Genomic DNA, 25843 nt, shown 5'->3' on the forward strand with positions numbered 1-25843 from the left:
GTTCATTGACAGAGGAAGGAGAGCCAACCTCTGTTAGCGGTGACAAGAAGACACGGTGCACTTTATAACGGCTGCTCTCATCCTCAGCCGACTCTGTCTTTAGCCTCCACGTGATGTGGTGTGAAATGTGACCTGGCATTTTGGTTTCCAGCATGGAGACACACTCATACTCACGCAAGCACATCATGACACACACGCATGTACAAATATAACAGAGCCGCTTCCCTGGAACACGATAAGGTGCCGACAGCTGGTGTGACCTCAATGCTAACCACGCAGCTCGGTATCTGAAGTATATTGATTATTTTGAGCATGCGTGTATGTTTGTACGCGTGTGTTTTCCAGAGTCTCTGCTTTCTGGGAGTGTGTTTTCAGCGTAATTGAGTGTGAGGGAAAGCTGGATAGAGATTATGCTGAGGAGGAAGAGGACACCGGACAAAAGAGCTTAAATCAGTGTTTGTTTTTAAAGAGTGGAAGGAAGAGCTGCATGGCTCCAGCTGAACCAACAGGTGCTCTTAAGTGAGTCAAGTCAAAAGACCTCGGGTAGATGGGTTTGGGTCAATTTTCTTGCATTATTCTTAAAATAAAAGCATCATTTAAGATGAAGATGGAGCTTGGGGCCAATTCCAATTCCTATCTTAACCCTCAAGCTCAACCCTTAATCTTAACTGGCCCTCAAAACCAAGTGTTGAGGGTTATTTTGTCACTTAGAAATAGGACACCCCTTAAATGCAGATACGTCTTCAGACAGTGGGGGGCAGAATAACGCGAAAGTTGTGTCCAGTCTGTCAACTCCAAAACAGAAGAAGAAGAAGAAGAACACATTTACATCAGGATTATTTATTACGATCCGTTTTTCAGTCAAGTTATTAGGTTGTCAGTTAGTTATAAGATGATACTCATACAAATACCACAACCACGGACATATTCAGCTGACAGTTACCACACACCACGACTTATTGAAAAGTAAACCATAGCAAACGATCGATTGTCCGCACCGGCCGGCTATTGACAAAAGATCGTAAAATAAAAATAAATGTTACGCAACAATGACGTCAGTAATCTATAATATGGGCCTAAACTAAGATAATACAATGGTTTTCATCATTTTTATATCTCTATTAACAAAGAAAATACTTAATTTGTAGCGTACTCGTTTCGCTGCCATCTTTGTTATGTGAAAACACGCAATGCATTCTGGGTAGCCCTTGCTCCCAAGGGTGGTCTCGGAAAATCTCAATATTGAGGGCGATACAGCCCTTAAACTCGCCCCTCAACTTAATTTTTCTGAGAATCGGAGCACTTGCACTAGAGGGAGCGCACATTTTTGAGATTGAGGGTTAAGATTGAGGGTTAAGCAAGGAATTGGAATTCACCCCAAATGATATTCCACTTGTCTTCATCTATGGTCGCAGACAACTCCCCTCTCCCACACAGGTTCAGACATATTCTTAAGATACTGTAGACTTAGATTCAGGCATAGATTCTTTCTTAGGTGAACCTTTTCTGCCTGCTGTGCGATCCATTCAAGAGTTTGACAAACAGCAAATAGCTTGAGGTGGACTCGATAGAAGGAAAAATAAAGCAGTCGGTGAAGTGAGAACAAGCTGCAGCTCGAGGCAGAAGCGAACAGCTCAAATCAAATGTTGACAAGAAAGTGTGTGAAAAGCTCCACTGGCTTTATTCAAAGAAGGCAGCTCAATTTTTAATGAGAGAATCTAAAATTTACAAGTTTAGATTCTCACCTGAACTATGGTACAGTTGCGAGTTGTGGCTTCTATTTTAGCTCTGATGACGTGTGATGTCCAGTGTGCCAGCCAGTAGTCGATGGCGACCATGAGGGAGTGTTTGAGGAGCTGTGACAGGAGGAGCAGCGCGAGCAGGAGGAGTCCGGCCGAGGACAAGTATATGCCACAGGAGCGCCAGGGGATGGTAGCGCGCTGACGCATTACCTGCGACAGGTTGTCATCGTCATCACTCTCGACGGATTCCTCTGGGATCACGACAGAGAGATGAGTTACCATGTGAATGTGACATTTATTAAGGTCAAAATGTTGATTATGTATTTATCTTTTCCTTCTTCTGCTCTGACTCACTGCACTTATGATCTTGACATTTCTGAAGCCCTGCTCTCCTTGGCAGAAATCTCATTATCGCTTTCCTTTCTAGACCTATTTCCCATTTGTTTGTCTGAAGAACCACAGAGCAGAATAAACAGCAGAGAAGGAGATTCATGGGAGAGGAGGAAGCACAGAGAAAGAAGGCTACAGTACAAGAAGATGCTCACTCCCATGAATGGTGGGACAATAGAGCAGTCACAACACACTGATTGAGGGTGAGGAGCTAATGTTAACTACCTCCGGCCTCCTCCTAACCCCTGATGTAATCACAACATGGAGCAAGCTTTGGAGCATGAGGCTGCATGAAGAAGACTGAAAGGCTCAGACAAGAGAGGCAACAGGAGAGTAGGGTAGGGAAAAAAAAGAACTAAATGACTGTCAGGGCTAAACAGACTACTGCTAGCATCATACACAGTCATGCTTAAGATGTTCAGGAGCAGGTGAAACAAAAAAAACAAAAACAAAGATTAAGTGGAACGACGAGACTGACAGGAGAAGCTCACATAGCTGCAGTTTGCAAAGAGCACCACGATGCCATAGACCTTTTCAATTTGTGGTCTTTTTTTTTCTTTTTTTTTTAAAGCCATGCTCTCTGGTCACACCTGCTCGATCGAGTGTGAAGGCAGCACCTGCTGGAGCCATCGCACAAGTCCACCCCGGGGTGCCATCAGCACACGGGAGACAACACAGAACACAGATAAAGAGTACAGCCACTGCACCTTAGCACCTTCCACTACAGTCACACCTTCAACAGCAGACACACACATACACGCACACACGCACATAAAAGATCACATTCAGTGTTTAACCACAGCAGGAGGCTGATGGAGAGAAGGTCATGTCACATGGGGTTTTGCTGAGGAAGTCAAAAGAGAAACTAGGACACCAGACACCAGACCCAGAGAGAACAACAAGGTCTGGAGGATTGAACACACAGACTCTGAAATGCTCGTACTCTAAGCAAACACAGTGATAGGGCATTTAGAGTCAACTGCAGACAAATATGATGATGAGATTAAAGCTGCAATGTGTAACTTTTTTTACGGATTTGTTTTAAATTGTTGTTATAATTCGGTCTTTGTTTGGTCTCATGAACAGAAACAATGCAATAGTTGCATTCTGCATCCTTCATCTGAAAATGGGCTCTGTCAATCAATAGTATCAGACCTGCCTGACTGAGGGAGAGTTGGTCTGTATACAGCTGCAGCACAGATGTATACAGCTGGGCAGGGGAAATAATTTAATGTCAAACGGCTGTGACTGGCCACATTGTTTTAAGAAGTAGATTTAACTTCTGGAACTTTTTTTCATTGGTCTTTGTTTTCAGTAGGGCTGTCAATAGATTATGAATGAATCTCACATTTTGAAATGTGTTAATCTAGATTAATAGCGATTAAAAGTTCACTTTACACCTAATTACTAAATTAATGAGTAAGCAGACTGTGTGTATTCCAGACACCATTGTTCAATTGCAACGTTCTTTTTAAACACAGAACTACACATAGAACTATATGATTTCAAATCCACTCAGACCTATCAAGTGCCAATGAGGTAATCTTAAAATAAAGGACAGAGACAAAGACAGAGACAGAGACAGAGACAGAGACAAAGACAGAGACATAGACATAGACATAGACAGAGACAGAGACAGAGACAGAGACAGAGACAGAGACAGAGACAGAGACAGAGACAGAGACAGAGACCAAGAGTTTCTGAGCTTCTTTAAATGAAACTTTCCGCCCAACAATCCCTAACCTCTCTCCATCTTAACCTATCAATCTCTCATATCTGACTGACTGCAGGCAAGTGACTGTTCCATGTGGATAATTTGCACACCAGAAGTAAACAAACGTGCGTAGTGCATTCTGGGAGTTGTTGTCGTTCCTCTACATGAGCCAAAAATATTTTTTTCTACATTTCTCAGCCAACTTGCTTCAAATATTATTTCACATTTCTACTACATAGATGGCACAGTTTTAATAGACATTCATCTTTCAAACAGTGAAATATTTTTTTTATCTGCATTGTATGAAGGCATCCGAAAAGTTACATACTACAGCTTTAAGCTTTAATGTAGCAGGTGCTGCTCCTCAGCAAACGGAACCAACGGGATCATAAAAAAGTAATCTTAGCGCTATCATTACCATTAAACACACATACACATTATCTGTAATGTAATGACTGCAGTCAGTATGTAATAATGCAGATATTAACTGTTGTCATAGCAGTGTGTCTGTGAGCTCTCACCTTCATCATCTTCAGTTCTCACAGCCTCTCTGGAGTACATGGCCCTCCGCAGATTGTTCCTCTCCAGATCTGTCACACTCGCTGCCACTGTCTCCTGCAGGAAAACGACAGAGTACAAACATGTACGTCACAAACTTTCAATCCAGGGTTGAGTTTAAAATATCCAGCTCAGCAGCCTGAGCACACACAACCCATAACTCTATAGTCTGACAAAAGTAATGTAAGATTACAGATTATAGGAAACATTTTCCACAATCCCTTTGATTCCACCTTCTCAAACTCCCGGTCCTGTCTGTGCATCAGGGTTTTCCACTGCTCAAAGAGTTCTGCCTCAGTGTTCTGGATGTCCTTCAGCGTCCCTTCAGTCTGGATGGTGCCGTCTTTCATGGCAATGATCTGATGAGAAACACACACATGTGGAGGAAATCACATGAGATGTATGGAAACGAATCTTTACGTGCACTGTGATCTTTCTGAGATACGTAATAAGTAATGTGTTTGCATCATGAATGATAATATAACAGCATCGCAAACGGAGTCTTATCAGCTACTGTGTCTGATGAAGAGCGAAATGGCACTGCAGGTAAAGATAATGACAGCACATATCTCTTTTAAACACCTTGAGGTCTTTGTTCTTACCCAGTCTGCATGTGGTAGATACTGAAGTTTGTGTGTAACCAACACCACCGTCCTCTTCTCCTCCCTCAGGAACTTCAAGATACCGTCCTGCATCAGGTGGTCACTCAGGTGGATGTCTAAGGCAGAGAATGGGTCATCCTGAAAAACATGTGTCGCCTGACTTAGATAAATGCATGGAGAAGAGACAAGACAGCACACAAAACTGATAACCTTTAAAGCCCTGAAAACCAAATGTTATCAAGACATTTTAACAACATGCACACAAGTCCCTTCTGCGCAAAGGGATACTTTTAACATTTTAAGAGGACCACAACAAGTAGAATTCTTATATCTTTAAGTATTATCATTATAAAAACATAATATACCAAGTCAGTCAGTCCTATTAACAACTCTATGTTAAGAAAAAAAACTTGGGATTGTAATTAGGGCTGTAAATAGATTTGAAAAATAAATAAATAAACGATCATGTTAATCTTTGACAGCCCTAATTATAATGCATGAAGACTCACCAGAAAGACGACATTAGTCTGCTGGTACAAGGCTCTGGCCACACTGATTCGCTGTTTCTGTCCACCGGACAGAATGATGCCCTGCACCAGAGGGAAACATATCCACAATATTTCACCACAAACGATTACATTTCCCAACTGCAAGTGCCCCCAGAACAAACAAAGGAGACTGTGTTGACCGGCTGCATTGATGAAATCTCTCATCTGACATGAACAAGGTCAATCCAACTCTCTTTGCTGCATAGCAACCATGACAGGCTATGCAGTAGCCAGGTATGGAGAATAAAGACCAGAGAGGAATGTGAAAAGTTTGACTGTGACACCGACCCGCTCTCCGATCTCTGTCAGGTCTCCCTGTGGAAGGATGTCAATGTCAGCCTGGAGGGAGCAGGCCTCCACGACGGCTTGGTATCTGACAGACACAAACACAAAGAGAATAGTGATGAGGAGGACAGCACGCGGCTGCTGTGAAAAGCCAGGAGGAAACTATGACTCTGCTTATTTTAAACACGTTGGTTAAAGATCTAGGTAATACCTTCATCTAAATCACACATGCACGTTAACACATGAACTTAACCACTTCTTCCCTGACCCTCTTTTTGGAGTGCCTGCTCGAAAATGACATGCCCAAACTAAATAGAGTAAGTTACAAGCTCTATGTGGATTATCTTGGTATCAAAATACAGATAACAGTTGTTGCTGCTGAAATGAAGCAGAGTGAAATTACAGAGGTTTTATTAAAGAGATGTCTAGGAGTTCTCTCTTTCGGCACAGTTTGGCACCATCTGTGCCATTTGAGATTTCTTAGGTACCAAATTATTAAAAACCCATTTAATCTTATTTACATGTCACTACAGGTCTACAAGTCAGTACAAGTCAGTTGTTGTTTTGCTCTTATTTTGGGGCTGGATCCATGAATCTTGGTCGTAGAGTGATAAACATGGTACCGCTGGAAGCTGTGGGTTCTGTCCAGTCGACACGCTGTAACTTTTTTTTTTCTCGCTCCTGCTGGTTTGATCCGTCGGTGTTTTAACTGTTTTGTGAACGTAAGAATAGTTTATATGAGCTTTTAGCTGAGTTTCTGTGTTTGTTAAAGTTATATATGGTTTTATGACGCTTTTGTCGCTGCGTCTGACGCTGCCCCCGGTACCGGGGGTAAACCGTGAAGAAGAGGTTAAAATGGAAAGTAATTCAGTGGCTTCTGTGCTAAGAAATGAGAAAGATAGGGAACACGTCACTGCTGCATCATTCATTCATATATATATTTGTTCAGATTTAAATGGCGAGCATGTGGCTGAATTTAATTCATCTGCTTTTCTTAAACATCCCTTCATGACCACACACACTCACAGTCGGATTTATTAAAGGTATGTGTGGGCAAAAAAGTGAATAAAATTGACATCATCTGCATAAAAATTTGCAAATGTGCAGACTGATCAACTAATAGGGTGCAGTGAGGATTGTGCTCTGCCACTTTTGTACATTTGCCATAATGAATATGCAATATGGGATTTTTTTTTTTTTTTTTGTTTACCCTTGAGTGCAAAATGCAGAGAGGAGAAAATGCAAATCTGTTAATTAAACACATTGCAATTTAGCAAAGCTGAAGGTAAAGGTGACTGCATCTACATATTATATGTTTGAAGGGAGGATGGTTCGCTGGGATGAGATGGAAGCACAAAAAGGAGCAGAGAGAGTGCTTTTTTTCTCCCATGATATTATTTTTTAATGACAGAGGTGAAAATGATGCATTATCAGTCCAGTCACGCTCTGATCTGATTCAAATCCATCTCACATGAGCTGTTTTTTGATGTAAGCATTGCAATTCAGAGAGAGTTTTGACCCAGAAAAAAATCATATTGGCCTATTATTATTATTTTATTTTTTTGTAATCGTCTGGATAATTCATTGGATTTCTAGAGTTGGTCCAGATGCTGCTTCTATGTTTTTAAACAAAAAAATAATAAAGTACTATAAAATGAATTGTATCTGTCTGCCAGTCTGATGACACATGTGTAAGTGATAGTTGACAGTTGACAATAATGAAGCTAAGAATGCAGGCACATGCAACCTGAGACATGGAGGTTAGCTCTCACTGAAAACACGGTTGCCAGTTAGATTACTTATTAGATTATTAAGGAAAAGTTAAGCCACTTAACTGTAGTTTAACACAACAAAATCTACACTTGCTTAATATGTGTGCAATATCGTAAGAGCATATCGTCCATTAAATTTCACTGTTTGATTTTGATTTTTCTTGGCCTATGTACAGTATGTATGTACCTCATACAACTGTAAAAAACTTTGAACTATCATTTTAAGAACCAGCACTAACAGAGAATTAGCTCCCATGACAATTATCGTGTCTAAAATATACATTTATATTCAGCTTCAACTCTAAATCTTTGAATCTGGAAAACAAAATCAAAAGAGCAACACTGCAATAAACACAACAGGGAACTCAGGAAAATATCTGAGTAATGAGCATGCAGTGGGATGGGAAGGACAGACAGGGAGAGGTAAGCAAACATTTCTGTTTTATAAAACATCTCCAGAGCAACAGAGTAGTGCATGTGTTTTACAAAAACAGCCCATTAGACCCACAGAAAGCATTTCAAATGCACCTGACCTTTCGAGAGGACAATTTGTGTTGAGCATAAAAAATGTGACTGTGTGTGTGGTGGGGTTTGAGTGTGTATGAGACAGACAAACACGTATACACACACACACACACACACACACACACACACACACACACACACACACACACACACACACACACACACACACACACACACACACACACACACACACACACACACACACACACACACACACACACAGTGAGTGTTGTTATTGCAGTGAAAAGAGAGAGAGAAAAAAGAGAAACAGATCTACTCAGCTTTCATCAACACACATTCTGACTGGAGGTGTCAACTGTGTAAACTGTTTTTCTGTTTACCGGACTTAATCAGGCAACATCACATTTCATTTACCTCAGCAGCCTCAGGGAGCAGGAAGTTCACTGGCTTTATTTGGGCTTAACAACTTGGCCATGATTATTCTCACTGCTGCACAACTGCTCGCTGTGTCTTTTTTTAAAGGAGAAAGTCTGTGTGCAGCTTGTTTCATTGTAATTATAGGAGTTACAGTTAACTTATGCACAGTGGCTACTAGCACATACACAAGCGTCATGACAATAAGCAACACCCCAAGGTCTTATCAACCGTATTAAACCACTCAGTGCAAGTATGAGCTCTTACCTTGGTTTTATCATGGGCATCTCAAATGTGATGTTCTCCACAACAGTGGCATTTAACAGCCAGGGCTTCTGGGAAGCGTAAGCCACAGGACCTCTCTTCCTACAGGAGAAAATAAATTACACACAAAACAGGACGATCTCTGAAATTGGTTTCTTCGTGAATCTTTTGTTAACCCTTCACTGGGATTAAGAACTACACTCAACAAACATATAAACGCACAAAGAAAAACTTGTGAGTTATTGTTATGTGACAAAACAGAGTCACTATACCAAAATAACAGTACAACTTCATCAATAAAGTGGCTTTAATTTGCGAGAATTAGGATCAATTAAGGATCACATCACCAGGTTGTCGATCGTGGCCTGGAACGATCGTGGAATGATGCACATTCAGTTGTGTTGCCACAGCTGTAAACGCTCAACCCAGCACTCAGCATGCCAATGGCACGCTCCCTCATGTGACATCTCCAGTGACAAAAGTCCACATTTTGGTGTGCCCTTTTATTGACCAGACCATAAGGAGTGTCTGTGTACTGGTAACGCATATTGACCGCCACTCTGCACATGCTCCATGACTCTGGTGAGTCAAAATACTCAATCTGAGATTGTAGTCAATAGGAGTGGCCGAGTGACTACTGGACTACTGGGTTTGAGCAAAACAAATCATTCCATAAACAAATGCATCAAGAATCTGAGCAAATGTCATGACTATCTGTTTGTGCGTTTATATTTTGGTTGAGTAACTTATATAATGGTTTGTATATATATAGTAGATTTATATATATATAGTATATTTTGGTTTGGTAACTTGTGCAGACATCCAAAACAATTCTGAAGCAGTTCCAAAGGGCAAAAAGTATGGCTCGGTCTTCTCCTGCATCTATGGTTATATCTCAGAAGGTAAGTTGATGAAATCAATCACAATCGACTGATGTGTTGGAGCAGGGAAATATCTAAAACATACAGGACAGGGGTCTCTAAGGACCAGGATTGGGAATCACTGTTCTAAAATGTTCTAAAATAATGTTGCTTTCACTTTGTTTCTGTTCTTACAATACCATAGCGAGGAATCATAATATGGTGCCTTCATGGACCTCGATTTTCTACATGAAAATAAAACATTTTGAAAAGAAAAGTCTTCTATATCCTCCAATAATCCAATCCTCCAAATGTTTAATTTCCAAGTGCCTTGTAAAGGGTGAACACATGGTTTAAGTTCATAAAGCGGTTTGACCCCTGGAACCAAAGGGAATCCTCCTCAGTACCTGGTAATGCATGTAAATGGCTCAGATCCATAAAAAAAAAAAAAAAGGTACAGAGTTGTGTACTTTTGAAGTCAATATGCTTCTTAAAGGGTCAGGGGTAAATATGTAAGCAGAGTGTTCAGTGTTCTCTATTGACATCAGTGGATTTCTAGATCAGTGGGTTCTCAACCTTTTTGAGTCGCGACCCCAAATTTAACATGCACGGCTGTCCGCGACCTCGCCCCCCGCCATCCACACACACACACACCGGTGTGAACGATTGATGGGTATGATGGATAAAGCACTGTCCGTGGTGCTGAAACAACGCCGGATCAATACACCATTGGCTACGTCGCATTTACAAATCAGACAAGCACTTATGATCACACTTCAGCTATTTGTTTAAATTTACAAACACTTTTGGATTTTTTGAAAAACATACAGCAGCATCAAGAGGGTAACTTTTCACGCGAGTAATAGACCGACAATTGTCGCTACATCCCATCGTATTGCTGGTAGTTAAGCCAGTTAAAATGTAAACAAATAACGCAAAACTTTCTTTTTCTTTTTAATGTAATGAAACGATAACTAGGGATAGGAATTACACGGCATTTTGAGAGTTGACTGTCGAGGTTTAGTGTCCAATTTTGTCTATTTTTTTTTGCAGGGGTGGAAACTATTCTTCACTGTACTAATTAATTTTAAGCTCAAAAACATGGCTGTACTGTCCAATATTGACCATCAAAGCAGCACTAATAAAAATGAGGGGCAAAAAAAAGGGAAAAACTCTCCGCTGTCACGTATGTATCTCCAGACGGCGGTCATGTGGTGAAAAGCTGGTGTATCCAGTGTACTTTTCCGGCCCAACCGCTCGTCGTCATTCTAACATCTGATCAGACGCTACATTAATTTTGATTTTTAAAAAAAAAACATTTTTTTTTTTATATATATATTTTTCCAAAATGATTTGGCGACCCCCAGAAATCATCTCGCGACCCCAATTGGGGTCGGGACCCCAAGGTTGAGAATGGTTGTTCTAGATAATAGTCTGAATTGTTGGCTTGGCTGATAATGGTTATGCATCTCCATGGAGACATCGTGCCGCTCACCTGACGTCTCCATCTCCGGCTGCATCTCTTTCTGTGGGACTGCAGTGAAAATGTCAAACAACAAAACCCACATAAAAACATTAGGTCAGCAAAATGATCATTATACACCACTTATAGGTGTAATGATTAACAAAAGACACCCACACACACACACACACACCCTTAGATGACCTCTCACTATTCCCCCCTCTGTTGCAATCACATCTGCTCAAGAGCTGAAACACAAACCCCAATCGCTGACCGACAAGAACACTTTCCTCATTAGATGTGATCTTATCCTGCCTAAAAATACCCCCCTCCCCCCCACACACCCAAACTCAGCCCCTCCCATTTTTTTCCCTGCGATTTACTGATATGGAAATAAGCATCAGCCCCTTTGTACATCAACATCAGGTCTGTAGCTGTCAGAATGTTGGTTGCAGTTCACGCTGGTGTTGTGTAAGATACCTTACTGCATTCACATTATACTGCCAACAGGGATTGTGTCACGGATACTTATAGTGTCTAGTGTTTGTTTTTATCGCGACAGCTGTCGTCGTCACCGTCTTCAGGAATAGTCGTGCAGTTACGATATGAATAGTTTTAGGGTATTTTTTACTCCAAGACTGAGAGTTTTAGATTGAAAAGGGCTGACCAAATATACACTGCGTGTGTTAGTTATTATGTGTGTTTTATTTGAAGTGTTTAAGGCTTTCTTACCTTTCAGCTCGCTCTGACTCCAGGCTCGGAAGGCTGCAGGAAATAGAGACAAAACAAACTGTGAATTGAGGCTGTAAAGGAACCAGGGGCCAGAGGAGATTTTGTGAATGGTGGTATAACTATAATAATTATTATACTTTTATTGGGAAAGGCTTTGAAATGTGCGAAACTGCTGCGACGCCATTTTATACGCGCGACAAACAGACTGATCATCCTCTCGTCAGGAACATCTGCACCTTGTCGATGGACCATGGTGTATTTTTGCTGATAGTGGCAATCTGTTGACGTCACATCTTAGTATCGGCTCAGCTTGCGCGGAATCGCAAATGGAAAAGCAAAATAAAAACAAAAAAACAAGTAGAGCAGAGTTAAGCTATGTGCCATATGTCTGAACCTGACCTAAACCCAGCTCATGGCCAAGTGGGAAGAGAGCCCAACTCACATTGCTCCTAATTCTAGGAAGGCTCCTAGTAGAGAATGTGTTAAATCCTACAAGGATTAATACAAGTACAAGAAAACAAAAAAAAAACAACATCAATGGCCAAACCCTATGATCTTAATCTTCAAAAAGGCCTTAGAAGTTGTGAAAACCAGCCAAAACCTCATAATGTCCTCCTACTGCAAATATGTACACACACACACACACACACACACATATATGAACTACATAACCATTACCCATGACTCCCAACTTTAAAATGACTAAACATCCGATTGTCTGTTTGGGGCTTTGCACAAGCTCAGCTGAAGCGCGAGTGTATTTTTAGCTTTGGCAAGTTGACACCAGTCTCAGACGTCCAGAGAGGATGAGAACGGAGCAAGAGATGATCTGAACAGGTTTACAGCAGCAGCAGCAGCTTTTAAAGAACAGCAACTTTAGCACAAACGAGCACAGCTGTCAGGAAGTGAACTGGTGACCGACATTTGAGAAGCTCTGACATACTTCACAAACATGTGAACACCGCTGTAACGGATGCAGAAAGCGTCAGTAAATCTATTCAGAAGTTAATTAAAACTGTAGTACACAACAACAATACCACCACTAATTACCAGTGTTGTAATTAAAATAAAAAATAAATTCAAATAAGTACAAATACTTTGTTATTTATATTTATAGCAACTTTTGCTTTTTTGCTCCACTACATTTCCTAAATAAATTGTGTATTTTTACTCCAAGATATTTCCCGTAACAATTTTTGTTACTAGTTACTATCACATCTTTCATATCCATTCACAGCAACGGGGTTAAGTGTCTTGCCCAAGGACAGATATAGACGAGTGGAGCTGGGAATCAAACCCACAGCCCTCCAATTGAAAGACGGCTCACTCTACCAATGTAAATACTCCGCTACTGTACTTGAGTAGAATTTTCAAATATCTGTACCTTGTTATTTATATTTCTGACAACTTTTACTTTTACCCCACTACATTTCTTAAAGGCGCCATGTGTAGGAATGTGGCCAAAAACGGTTACTACATTCAAATTCAAAATATAGAGGTCTTTTAGGTTTCGTTTTCTGACGTAACTGGCAACCCGTGGTTGCTCTGCAGCTGAGACTCTACTGACTGCAATGATTGGTAAACGGCGGTAGGTGGCGCCACATGCCAAAACATGATTTGCAGTCTGCAAAATATATTTTTTTAATGCAAATATTTTGGCTGTACTGTTGTTGTTGGTGAGTTCAGTTTGTTATATGAACATTATTCCTGAGTCTCTGTGACATATTAATAGGATTTTATGGTTAGTTGCTTTATATTTATTACATAATGCACCTTTAAAGAATATGTGTACTTTTACTCCGGTAAATTTCCCCTCACCGTCTTCGTCACTCGCTCTCCTACAAAATAAAAGTTGAGTTGGTGACGTAATGCCTGTTTGTTGTCGTCAGTTGTTTATAGCGGCACCAGCTGTTAGCCGCTCAGCTGTTAGCCGCAGAGTTCAGTTCCAAGTGGACTTAAAACACACCAGCGGCTCGTTGTTTATCGCTGCCGTCCCGCCGGGACCAACGCACTCCACCCCCCAAAACCCAGCTGAGCGGCCAACCAATACGTTTACTTCTAATACTTTAGAAGTATCTATAAGTACATTTTGTATCAGAAAATTACTTTTGATACTTAAGTACAGTAAATGTCAGGTACTTTAAGACTTTTACTGAAGTAATATTGCAAAAGGTCACTTTATACAAGACTGCTGAACACAGACAATGTCCTTTTCTTTTTTGAGTAATTCTGCTCACACAAAGGCTATTTAGCTATACATTTATGCATTAATATACATATATATCAAGTTCCAAACACATACAGTTGTTATTTTTCTTAATAAAATCGCTCCTTTTGCGTGGCAGAGGTTTACTGATAAACAGATTCTGCTCTTCCTGTCACAGTCACAGTATTTTACACAACGCGACATTTTCCCCCCAAAGATCACATTTTGGAAAAATGTGGGAAAGTGTTTCTGATGTGGAAAAACGATTAGATTACAACATAAAAGACAACCAGTCAAATATCACATTGATTTGTTCTCGGGGGGATTCAGTCAAATTATCAGCTAATCTGAGCAATTTCCAACAACACACAGCAAATGTCGCCCCCTTCAAAAAACAACTTCATCAGACCTCATCACCTAATGATTCAGCAGCCGGTGACTTTCATCAGAATGAAACCCCGTGGGCTATTTCCCCTTCACGTCAGTCAAGTAGGCAAGGTCGCATTAGAGGGTCATTTAAATGGGAGTCGTACAAAAAGCGGCGTCTATTAGCAGCAAAACACTCAAGTCTAATCATCAAAGCCAAGCTGTGGACACTCCCACTGATTCTGAAAGGCCATCATTACAACTTAAAGGCACCATAATGATGACAGGGAGTAATGAACCATGTGGACTGTGATGACCACGCCTGATAGTGGCTGAGAATTCTTCCTTATTTGTCAGCAAACAGCTGTTCCCAAAAGTTACACTGCTGTAACCTGTAACCATGCTACAAACTGTGCATTTTACTGACTCTCTTCACAAGTTAGGGTGAATTCCAATTCCTTGCTTAACCCTCAATCTCAAAAATGTGCGCTCCCTCTAGTGCAAGTGCTGTCCCGATTCTCAGAAATATTAAGTTGAGGGTCAAGTTTAAGGGCTGTATCGCCCTCATTATTGAGATTTTCCGAGACCACAATTGGGAGCAAGGGCTACCCAGAATGCATTGCGTGTTTTCACATAAGAAAGATGGCGTCGAAAGCAGCGAAGGGAGTGCGATACAAATTAAGTATTTTCTTTGTTAATAGAGATATAAAAATGATGAAAACCATTGTATTATCTTAGTTTAGGCCCATATTATGGATTACTGACGTCATTGTTGCGTAACATTTATCTAAATTTTACGATCTTTTGTCAATAGCCGGCCGGTGCGGACAAGCGATTGTTTGCTATGGTTTACTTTTCAATAAGGCGTGGTGTGTGGTAACTGTCAGCTGAATATGTCCGTGGTTGTGGTATTTGTATGAGTATCATCTTATAACTAACTGACAACCTAAAAGGGTCGTAATAAATAATCCTGACGTAAATGTGTTCTTCTTCTTCTTCTTTTTTGGAGTTGACAGACTGGACGCAGCTTTCGCATTATTCTGCCCCCTACAGTCTGAAGACGTATCTGCATTTAAGGGGTGTCCCATTTCTAAGTGACAAAATAACCCTCAACACTTGGTTTTGAGGGCCAGTTAAGATTAAGGGTTGAGCTTGAGGGTTTAGATTGAGTGTTAAGATTAAGATAGGAATTGGAATTGGCCCTTAGAAAGCATTTTTGGAGTGGATGCTGGTTTATATATGAGGGGATATTTCTGGGATATGAGGGTTAACCACATTAACTGGTGTTGCAGTTCATCACCTCAGCAGGTGAAGTTTGGCAACCAAACCGTACGGCTGGCTGTGATGTGAGAGAAGATACGCAGCCATCACCGCTTTGACTGGATATTGACGTCAAGATACAAATAGTCTTCAAGAGAAACCCTAGACACTCTTTTTTTTTCTGTGCCGTATTTGGCGATGTAGGGTGGAAGGGGCCAGTGGGAGGGTGGGTGTGAAGGATCATATGGGTGGAAATGACAGATTGTGTTATGGTGAAATATGTCCGTCTCCTCCGATGACCTGTAAGTTAACCCACACGCAGGTTTCATTTCATTTAAGTCTGATCAGATTTTGTTTAGAAGTAAATATATCTGTTCTTGCTGTTCATCACTATGCCGTATTAATATAACATTGACAGATGAACAGGGGTCACCTGGTGGCAAGCACTGTTGTTATTCTTATTCGCAACTTGTGGCCGGTTATGGTCTGAACGAGGGCGTTTCTGCCTGGAGTTTGCATGTTCTACCCATGTGTGTGGGGATTTTCTCCAGGTTTTTGCAGTTTCCTTCTGCAGTCCAAAGCATGCAGAGGTAATTTGAACATACTGTAATTCATAATAGGTGCAAATGTGAGAGTGAATAGTTGTCCTTTCGTCCTACATCAGCTGGGGGTTGGCTCCAGCAACTCCACGACCTTCACGTGGAGGACAAAGCAGAAGAACAATGAATGACTGACAGATGCACCACCATCACAAATGCAGCCAAACATCTTTAGGCAGATGTAGTTTCCAAAAAAGACTAATATTTGAAACTGAAAGTCTTGGACTGTGACAAACTGGAGCTTGTGATTAGTTTTTAGTTTTTGTCAGCTGCTGTTTACAGAGGTCACGAAGGAAACTTTCGGTTTAAATTCTTCAATTAAAAAAAGAATGATACGATACGAGCGAACGCTGATCGCTAGCTCTAGTGACTTGATTAGCTAAACACATGGAGTGGGCGGTGTGTGAGCTCTGGTCACACTGCTATTATCTTCCCCTACCGCTTGCTACATGTGTGTTTCTGTCCTCAGGCAAATGTTTTGTTTTTTTTGCTATCCTTAAATCATTAAAGGTGCATTATGTTAGAAATCTAAAGCAACTGGCCGTAAAATCCTCCTAATATGTCACAGAGACTCAGGAATAATGTTCATATAACAAACTGAACTCACCAACAACAACAGTACAGACAAAATATTCGCATTTAAAAAAAAAAAACATTTTGCAGACTGCAAATCATGTTTATGTTTTGAAATCATGTTTTGGCATGTGTTGCCACCTACCGCCGTCTACCAATCATTGCAGTTAGTTAGTAGAGTCTCAGCTACCGAGCAACCACGGGTTGCCAGTTAGTCAGAAAACGAAACCTTAAAGACCTCGTTATTTTGAATTTGAATGTAGTAACAACCGTTTTTGGCCACATTCTTACATATGGCACCTTTAATGAACACCACTGCTGTACAGTCCTTGACTGAGACACAGCAAAACAATAAACACAACAAACACTGAGAGTAACACTTGTGTGTGTGTGTTAAAATAGGAAAGTCTTCACTCTCTTAGACGTATGACAAGTCAGGAGATTTGTCGCCCAGCATGGTGTTCAATCCAACTTAATATCTCAGAGGGAGTGACAGTACGGCCCTGGCAGAAAGACGACCTGCGTGAGTGTTTGCGCGTCTGCCAGGAAAAACTGTGACAATCAGACAAGGGCAGTCGTTGACAAATTGAGAATGATAGCTGTGCTATCCTGGGTAATGGATGTGATATTTAGACGGAGGGGATTAAAACTAATGACTTGCAGAATGCGTCTGGTAAGATATGAGGCTTCAGTTACTGCTATGCTATTTCAAGTGTGTCTCCATTAACCATCACCATTCAGCAGCAAGTCAGGACTTTTCCAGAGGGTACAAAAACGATGAAAACCAAAGCAAAAGCCTCCACTAAATCTGGGGACACATTATAAGATTCCCTTTGCCATATTTTACCCACAATTCACAGTTTAGCACCAGTCAGTAGTAGTTGGGGACAGTCAGCATGAATAGTTGGCACAGAAAATGTGTTAGTGTGTGAGGGTAACAGACCTGACTCGACCTCAGTCACAGTTTCTGGACATGATCGGGTAGTGTGTTCTGATTACTGAACAAACTGCAAACACAGACTGCAGCCAATGAAAAAGAGTCAGTGGGATACAGGACATAGTGTGAGAAGACGACAGGAAGCAGCAGGAAGATCAAAACAACGACGCCAACGAAACTGTCGGGCATTCAAGTTGCCTTAGCTGCTCTGATACCTATCCAGGAGTCATTTCAGCAATTACACCGAGTTAATGTTGTGGTTTTTTCGACTGTGGGCTACTCAGCGCTGCTAGAGAGAAGTAGAAGGACGTTTCAGCGCATGCGCGCGCTCCTGGTGTTGTTGTATGACAGTGCTTCACAGTGCCACCTAGCCACCTGGCATGCATACTACATCAAATTACACAGACTTTTGTGCATGCACCGTGTGCATGCAGATTTCCACCCAAAGACGCTCGTCTATACGAGAAATAAAAAGTGGGAACCAACGCCACTTTTGCGGTTTGTGTTCAGATCGTTGTTGTGTAAAGCCAGCCTGAGAATGTGTGTGTACTGATGATGAGACCACAACATTCCTTAACTTTGTGCAAAAACAAATAATAGATTGGAAGCAGCAACAAAACAGAACCATGTACCAACAGCTACTGGCTCACTTTATTCTTTTTATACTTGACCCAGACCCAGGCATTGGATTGGATTGAATTAATGTACTTTTTAAAACTAACTTTTTAGAAACTCACTCAAAATGTGTGATACATTTGAGTGGAAATCATTTTCCCCTCTCTCTCGGCCTCCCTAGAATTGAATGAATAAACTATTTTTAAGGTGAGGTAGTGTGACATGGGCACAGCATGTGTACGTGTGTTTCTCAGCCTGCAGCTGCAGCTGTAGCCAGTTTGCTGGGAAGTTCCCCATCTGCATTAAACTCATTTTGGGTCAGTGGTGCATGAAAAGATCCTCACAACTGCCACACTTTACCTCGCAGCTATAAAAAAATAAAAGCTACAATATCGCCGAGTAACAAATCAATTTTTGTTTTATTGCTGTGTCATGGCAAGAGGGTGCCGACGGGTCATATCCAATTATATTATGTATCACGGCAGAAGCACACATAAATTCAATACACTAGTGCTCTGACAGACCAATTACCACCACGATATCGACCAGACTCTGCGGGGAATATTTCTCCTCAGATTCATCTTGGACAGATGCACATTTCAGAGACGGAGAACATAAAATAATGTCCATGGGTTTTCCTCTGGGGGAATATTTATTGCTTAGATAGATATTAAATGGTACATGCTCTGTATTTATATGGCACTTTTTGGTGACCACTCAAAGCCATTCATCCATGCACGCACACCATTCATATAGTCCACATGTGTCAAACTCAAGACCCGGGGGCCACATAATTTTATGTGGCCCGCGAGGTCTATGCTGCTTTAAGGCGTGTGTTGACCATAAACTACATTTCCCACAATGCATGGCGATCCCGCCACTAGTTTGCAGTGTACCATTTTATACAATATTGTATCGTCAAAGAGTACAACCTACGTTGGCATTTTGACACCGAACAAGGAGCTAAGTATGCCAAAGTTAGCCTTAAAACAGGGGTGTCAAACTCATTGTTCTTCAGGGGCCACATACAGCACAACTTGATCTCAAGTGGGCCGGACCAGTAAAATAATAGCATAATAATCTTTGAACAACAAGAACTCTGAATAAAAATTTTTATTTAATGATCTTTATTACAAAACATGACATTTATGGAGAAATGGCGTAATTTCAACAATATTATGCCTAAATGTACCATTTACACATCACACCGGATCTATAAAGGCACAAACATTTAGTCACAGGTATCTGGAAGTGAAAAATATTGTATTTGACATTGTCATTTTAACAGATTAATTCTGTGGGCCGGATTGGACCCTCTGGCGGGCCAGATTCCGTCTTACAGTGACACCTGGCCCTTTGAGGGCAACTATTATGCTGACGTGGCCCTCAGTGAAAATGAGTTTGACACCCCTGATATAGTCCATCCATATGCACTACATCATTCCCACAACGGGATATAGACTGGAGAAGCCAGGGATCAAATCCTGGACCTGTTAACTGGAAGATGATACACTCGACGACACATTAATACACAGCCAACCTGATAATGAGTTTAAGCACATTTTGTGCGCCAACAGAGGCTCTCTGCCATCTGTAACTTCAGAGCACTATGAATCTCACCCCCACCTTCTGCTTCTTCTGTTCTGAAGCATCATAGAATCCATTCCTCCACTACTGTTATATATACATATGTTTGCCAACAACAACGGAAACAAAGTCCGCTAAAATCACATGCAACTACCAAAATCATTGGCGACTGTCAACTGACCAGATACTGCAGATACTGAACTACTTTAAAAGCTTTGTACCACTGTGGCATCTTTTGAAAATGAGGTAACTGACCTGTTCCAGGTGACTGACCCCGACACTCTCTGCATCTCCCCCAGCGCTGCTAGCAACAGAGATGATTTTCCACAGCCCACCTGGCCCACGATCATCGTGAGTTTACCTGAGAGATTTGATGAAGGAGGAGAAGCAACAACACAGCGATGAACCAAACCTGGATGGAAAGAAGTTTAAACAACAACAACAACAACAAAAACCTGTTGCTCACCAAAAGGAATCTTGATGTCCACGTTGGAAAGTGTCGGTGGTCCATCAGTCCAGGTGAAATAACCACTGGTTAACTGAAAACATGGCCCAGATTCAGCATCGTGTCAGAGAAGACTGAACTCAATTGCACGGAAGCAGTAAGAGATAAATGTTTCCTAATTCTTCATATTTTAAGCCAGAGGAGGATAATATATTAGAGCTGAAACGATTAACCGATTAATCGATTATTAATCGATTACTAAATTAATCGCCAACTATTTTGATAATCGATAATCGGTTTGAAGCTTTTTTCATGATTAAAACAAGATTTTAGCTTCTTTAATGGAAAGATAATGGGAACATTTTCCTGGTTTCTTTGCTCCACATAACAAAGAAATCATTAAAACCATAATTTTGGTTTCTGGACAAAACAAGACATTCGAGAACATCATCATTTCCACTGACACTGGTCAACGTTTTTTAACATTTTCTGACATTTTATGGACCAAACGATTAATCGATTAATCGAGAAAATAATCGACAGATTAATCGATTACGAAAATAATCGTTAGTTGCAGCTCTAGAATATATACTGTTAAATACTGACAACACTCACTATTGTTGTCTATTGTCCTGATTAGTTTCTCACCTTGATACAAATGTCCTGGTCCATGTCCTGTGAGGGTCCATCGCCCTCAAGTTCCCCCCGGGAGCTGTAGTTGTTCCAGTCGTCCCTCGGAGGGCGCTTCCGGTTCACCACCTTCAGGGGCTGGTGCCCCGAAAGAGAGGAGGAGGACGATGAAGGGAAAGATTTTAAGGATGACTAGAGGAGGATTAGATCATATCAGAAACAAAGGATGTAAAGGGGGGTAATGATATTAACATGAAGACATTAAGAGGGGGAGGAAGACAACAGTGTTCACAACAAAGTGAGGCAGCTTGGCCAAAACTTAGTTTACTTTATTTACATGTATTGTCACTCACCACAGCCTGGTATCTATTTTGGTTGTGATTACTGGAGCCGGATGTTAACACCGCTCTAGGCTCCTGGTCATCCCCAATCTCTTCGCTTGAGAAAAACTCGCTGAGCTTCTGTACACTGCGGAAAAAGAATGAAGGGAATCACAGCGACGACATGTAAATTGAAACAGGTCCAATAAATCACCTGCACTCATTCCACAGGCGGGCAACGGCACAAACAACATGGATTTTTAAATGAGCTCATTTTCACTCATGCAAACAGAACAGCACCCCTACAGTTCACTGTCACATCCTTCATTATGTGTAACGGATTGGAAAATCCATAGAACATGGTTCAATGAGAATTATGTCTCTTAATTAAATGACCTCCTACAGGTGAAGCCGTCCAAACCTCATCATTAAATATGTGCTACTAAACAGATTTGACATGCACGGAAATCCTCTCAGGAGCCACACAGTTGGTGTAGAGGTTAGCACTTTTGCTTTTGCAGCAAGAAGACCCGGGTTTGTGACCCCGTTGGAACAAGGTTCCTTTCTGCATGGAGTTTGCATGTTCTTCCCATGTGTTCATGGGTTTTCTCTGGGTTCTCCAGTTTCCTTCTATAGTCCAAAAACATGCAGATTTGGGGATTAGGACACTAATTTGACCATGAGTGTGACAGTGACACGGTTGTCTGTCTCTATGTGGCCCTGTGATGGACTGGTGACCTGTCCAGGGTGTTCCCTGCTTTCTGTCAGCTGGGTTTGGCACCAGCGCCAATCATTGCTCTTATGTTTTATGTCTTTATTTTGTGTAAGCAGTTTTCCCATTTCTTCCTATTGCTTTATAATATTAAGCTTGATGGATGAGCATTGTTGTTAAGGAACATGCAGCATCTGTGTACAGGTTAAGGGTGAATTCCAATTCCTTGTTTAACCCTCAATCTTAACCCTCAATCTCAAAAATGCGCGCTCCCTCTAGTCCAAGTGCTGTCCCGATTCTCAGAAAAATTAAGTTGAGGGTTAAGTTTAAGGGCTGTATCGCCCTCAATATTGAGATTTTCCGGGACCACCCTTGGGAGCAAGGGCTACCCAGAATGCATTGCGTGTTTTCACATAAGAAAGATGGATTGTGGTATTTGTATGAGTATCATCTTATAACTAACTGACAACCTAATAACTTGACTGAAATAAAATATTAAATAAATAATCGTGACGTAAATGTGTTCTTCTTCTTCTTCTTTTTTGGAGTTGACAGACTGGACGCAGCTTTTGCGTTATTCTGCCCCCACGCAGTCTGAAGACGTATCTGCATTTAAGGGGTGTCCCATTTCTAAGTGACAAAATAACCCTCAACACTTGGTTTTGAGGGTTAGTTAAGATAAGGGTTGAGCTTGAGGGTTAAGATTGAGGGTTAAGATAGGAATTGGAATTGGCCCTTAATCTGAATAAAGCAAGTTCAGAAAAAAGTGTCGCTAATATCAAAATTGAGTGGGACTGACTGCCTCATTAGGCTGACTATAAATTGGTGATTATAGAGTTAGCTGGCAGTGATGCAAATGTTTTCTCTTGTAAAAGAGTGAAGATAAGCTGAGGCGCTGAAGCCACATGTTTCTGCTGTCAGACAAAGTGTGTCAGATCATCGCGATCCCAAAAATAGGCATCTCAAAGGATCACAGGCAGCAGCAGCAGCAGCAGCAGCAGCGTCCAAGAGACAAAAGCCTCCCTCGTTAGAATATGGTGTTTGCCTGATCAGAGTATGCAGAGATAGCCACATAGAAGCCCATAAAAAAACATAAAAATCAACATTTTCATTACCTCACCTCCCATTTACAGTGCACTTTATCTCCAAAGAGAAAATGCGATTTAAAGTGCCATGCCCTCTGTGCACGAACAATCTTCAGGGAAAATGCTCCGCTTCATTTACGTTTCCCAGAAGAGACTTTTAATCAATTACTGCATCGATAAATGAATTCACATTTAATCAAGCTAATAACAGGACTGTTAAGATTATGTTTCTAGAAGGCGTAACCAACAATTGCACTTTGCGCAGGGACTTGTTATTTGCAGAAGAGACCGTTTCCTTTCCACTATAATGTGACCTTTTTTCGGCACGCTCGTCTCATCAGAGTGGACCGTGGGGGACAGTTTAAGTTCACATATACTGTAAAGTAGAGCACACTTCTCTTACGCATTACTGCAAGAAGTCGATAATACATCATACCTGCACACACCTATAGAACAATGCAGTGTATACACAAGCATAAGAGGGATGGCTTCATTAATCCTCTCTTAATAGCTCCCAGCTGAGAGCCTTGAAACTGTGAAGCTAATTACTGAGATGAATATATATGCTATCAGTAGAGAAGGCCACTGTCGTAAAACAACTGAGAAGTCAAGCAGTTTCTTAAGTAAAGAAATGTTGATCAGTAACGCAGCAGATTGTGTTAATGTAGGAAAAGGTCAAGTGTTGCATTTAATCATGTTGTGTGTTATTTTTCAGTCGTGTTGTTGTTGTTTCAGCTCAGATTTCCCTGGGTTTACACATTTCAATTAACATATTTGTTAATGGGGTTTTGTTCAAATTGTACAAACATTGTAAATGTTATTTTTTATATATATATATATATAAAGCACATTGAGTTGCGTATGTGTATGAAATGTGCTACACAAATAAAGCTGCTTTGCCTTGCCCGTGCCTTCGTTCCTCACCTAACAAGAGCCTTGACGGTGGAGCGTACCACGCTGGAGAGTAGGAAGAGGGGGGTGACCAGGATGTGAAAGAGGGACAAAGAGGCAAAGGCCACAGCTGGGGACAGATCGGCGTCCTCCGAGATGTGAACATGAACCACAAAAGTCTGCAAGATGAGAGGGAGGACAGCATGGCAGAGGTTAGTCTCAAGAGCCTGGAGTTAGACGCTCAACCCAGAACTTTTCATTTGCCAACAGTCAGACATGACCAGCTCAAGGTAATAACCCAGACACAGATGAATAATCAAACCTGAGCTGTCTTCTCAAGAGTCTGAGGAGCTAAACGAATAAAGGAGAAAACAATTTGTTCTCTAAAGTCATCCCTCTCTGTGGTATCTGTCTGACTACAACCGTGACTTCTATAAATACAGAGAGGACAGAGTGTGATCGCTCCACTGTGTCCGTGTGAAATGTCATTGGACATCTTACGACGTCTGACTCCCTGACAGCGTCTCCACTCTGTCCTTCACACAGGGAGGACGATCAAAAGGATGCACTTTGCGCACTAAAAAGAATGAGACTCATCGCAATCAGAGCCTGGTATTAATGAGAACACTCACCGTCAACACAGCTGCGATGGGAATAGCTGCATTCATGAAAACTAAAAAACAGAAAACATACTTCTGGTTGGTTTTCTTACATCCACACATTCAAACCTCAGCAGAATATTTGGTGGGGTTTTTTTTCTTAACCTTCATGTGGACGATGTTACACGGTTATGTGAACAAATTCACACAAACACCCTCGGGTCTAAAACTTTTCAAACTTTAAACTGGGTTGAAATATAATTGACCGCGATGGGACTGAAAATGCATATTCAGCATAATCACAACACACTGCACTGAAGTCTCATTTACTGGTAGCTCCTGTTTCTGCAGCAATATTTTCCCTCAGCCAACTAAATAGTGTCCTAAAAATGCATTAAAGGTCCCATATTATACCCTATTAACCCAAGTTAAACTAGGTCCTGGTGCCCTAATGAACATGTCTGTGTCATGCTTTAGTCAAAATATCATAAGGATGAAGCACAATAGCAGTTCAATAACTCTGCCAAAACAGCCTTTTTCAGAACGCTAGGTTTTGTGCCTGGTCATTTACATGTGAATGAGACCCAGGTAAACACACACCCACTGCTTCCAGGGGAGTGTCGATCTAACTTACTATCCACAGCCATACTGTTGCCACTTATCACCTATTGTCATCCAATAAAGCATTAATGCGCCGCACGGCACTGCGCGTATGTAAATTCCCATGCTAGAAAAAGACCCTGAACGCACCAGTGTTACTGCAGCTCCATTCATATCCACTGGACACAAAAATCCTCTGAGGCTGGAAGTTTGTGTAAAACACTGTGCTCCGCTGTGCAGCCACTCTTCCTACTTCGCCTGCACTCTCGTATTTCACAGGGACACTCTCGTATTTCGCCTATACTTACACAAAGTGGAACCACTAAAACATGACTGAGTCTTGTTTTTTCACATTTTGGGGACTGGTATGGCCCACTGAGTCCCAAATATCAGTACTAAAAGATTAAAAAGTTGATTTTGCACAATAGGGGACCTTTAATGCATTAATGTGCTAATGATTAATAAACCGTGATTTCTGCTCTGTTCTGCCCATGTTGCTGTGTTGGTAAATATGAGGAAACATCTTGTATTTCATGGAGTTCAAGTGCCATTTAAGCAAAGGTCAGTGTGTGCAGAGGAAACGGAACGC

At 41.3% G+C, this 25843-nt stretch overlaps 1 protein-coding gene across 2 annotated transcripts in view; it reads right to left on the reverse strand.

Moving 5' to 3' along the window:
* Window positions 1–25843, reverse strand: part of abcc8 (ATP-binding cassette, sub-family C (CFTR/MRP), member 8) — a gene marked incomplete at both ends in the record, with an annotated part of 85337 nt that overhangs the window by 30674 nt on the left and 28820 nt on the right. Inside the window, 15 exons of one of the 2 annotated variants that reach the window (XM_083894134.1) lie at window positions 1746–1993; window positions 4368–4461; window positions 4638–4763; window positions 5007–5144; window positions 5516–5596; window positions 5843–5927; window positions 8779–8877; window positions 11131–11169; window positions 11830–11862; window positions 20228–20333; window positions 20439–20511; window positions 21066–21185; window positions 21401–21515; window positions 24089–24234; window positions 24688–24728. In XM_083894134.1, the coding sequence (XP_083750260.1) occupies window positions 1746–1993; window positions 4368–4461; window positions 4638–4763; window positions 5007–5144; window positions 5516–5596; window positions 5843–5927; window positions 8779–8877; window positions 11131–11169; window positions 11830–11862; window positions 20228–20333; window positions 20439–20511; window positions 21066–21185; window positions 21401–21515; window positions 24089–24234; window positions 24688–24728 (1544 nt within the window). Of the gene's footprint in view, window positions 1–1745; window positions 1994–4367; window positions 4462–4637; window positions 4764–5006; window positions 5145–5515; window positions 5597–5842; window positions 5928–8778; window positions 8878–11130; window positions 11170–11829; window positions 11863–20227; window positions 20334–20438; window positions 20512–21065; window positions 21240–21400; window positions 21516–24088; window positions 24235–24687; window positions 24729–25843 lie in introns of both variants that reach the window. The other variant, XM_083894133.1, reaches the window with a different exon arrangement.

The sequence above is a fragment of the Microchirus variegatus genome (genome assembly GCF_963457635.1).
Source record: "Microchirus variegatus genome assembly, chromosome: 8".
In the NCBI taxonomy this organism is placed as follows: Eukaryota; Metazoa; Chordata; class Actinopteri; order Pleuronectiformes; family Soleidae; genus Microchirus; species Microchirus variegatus.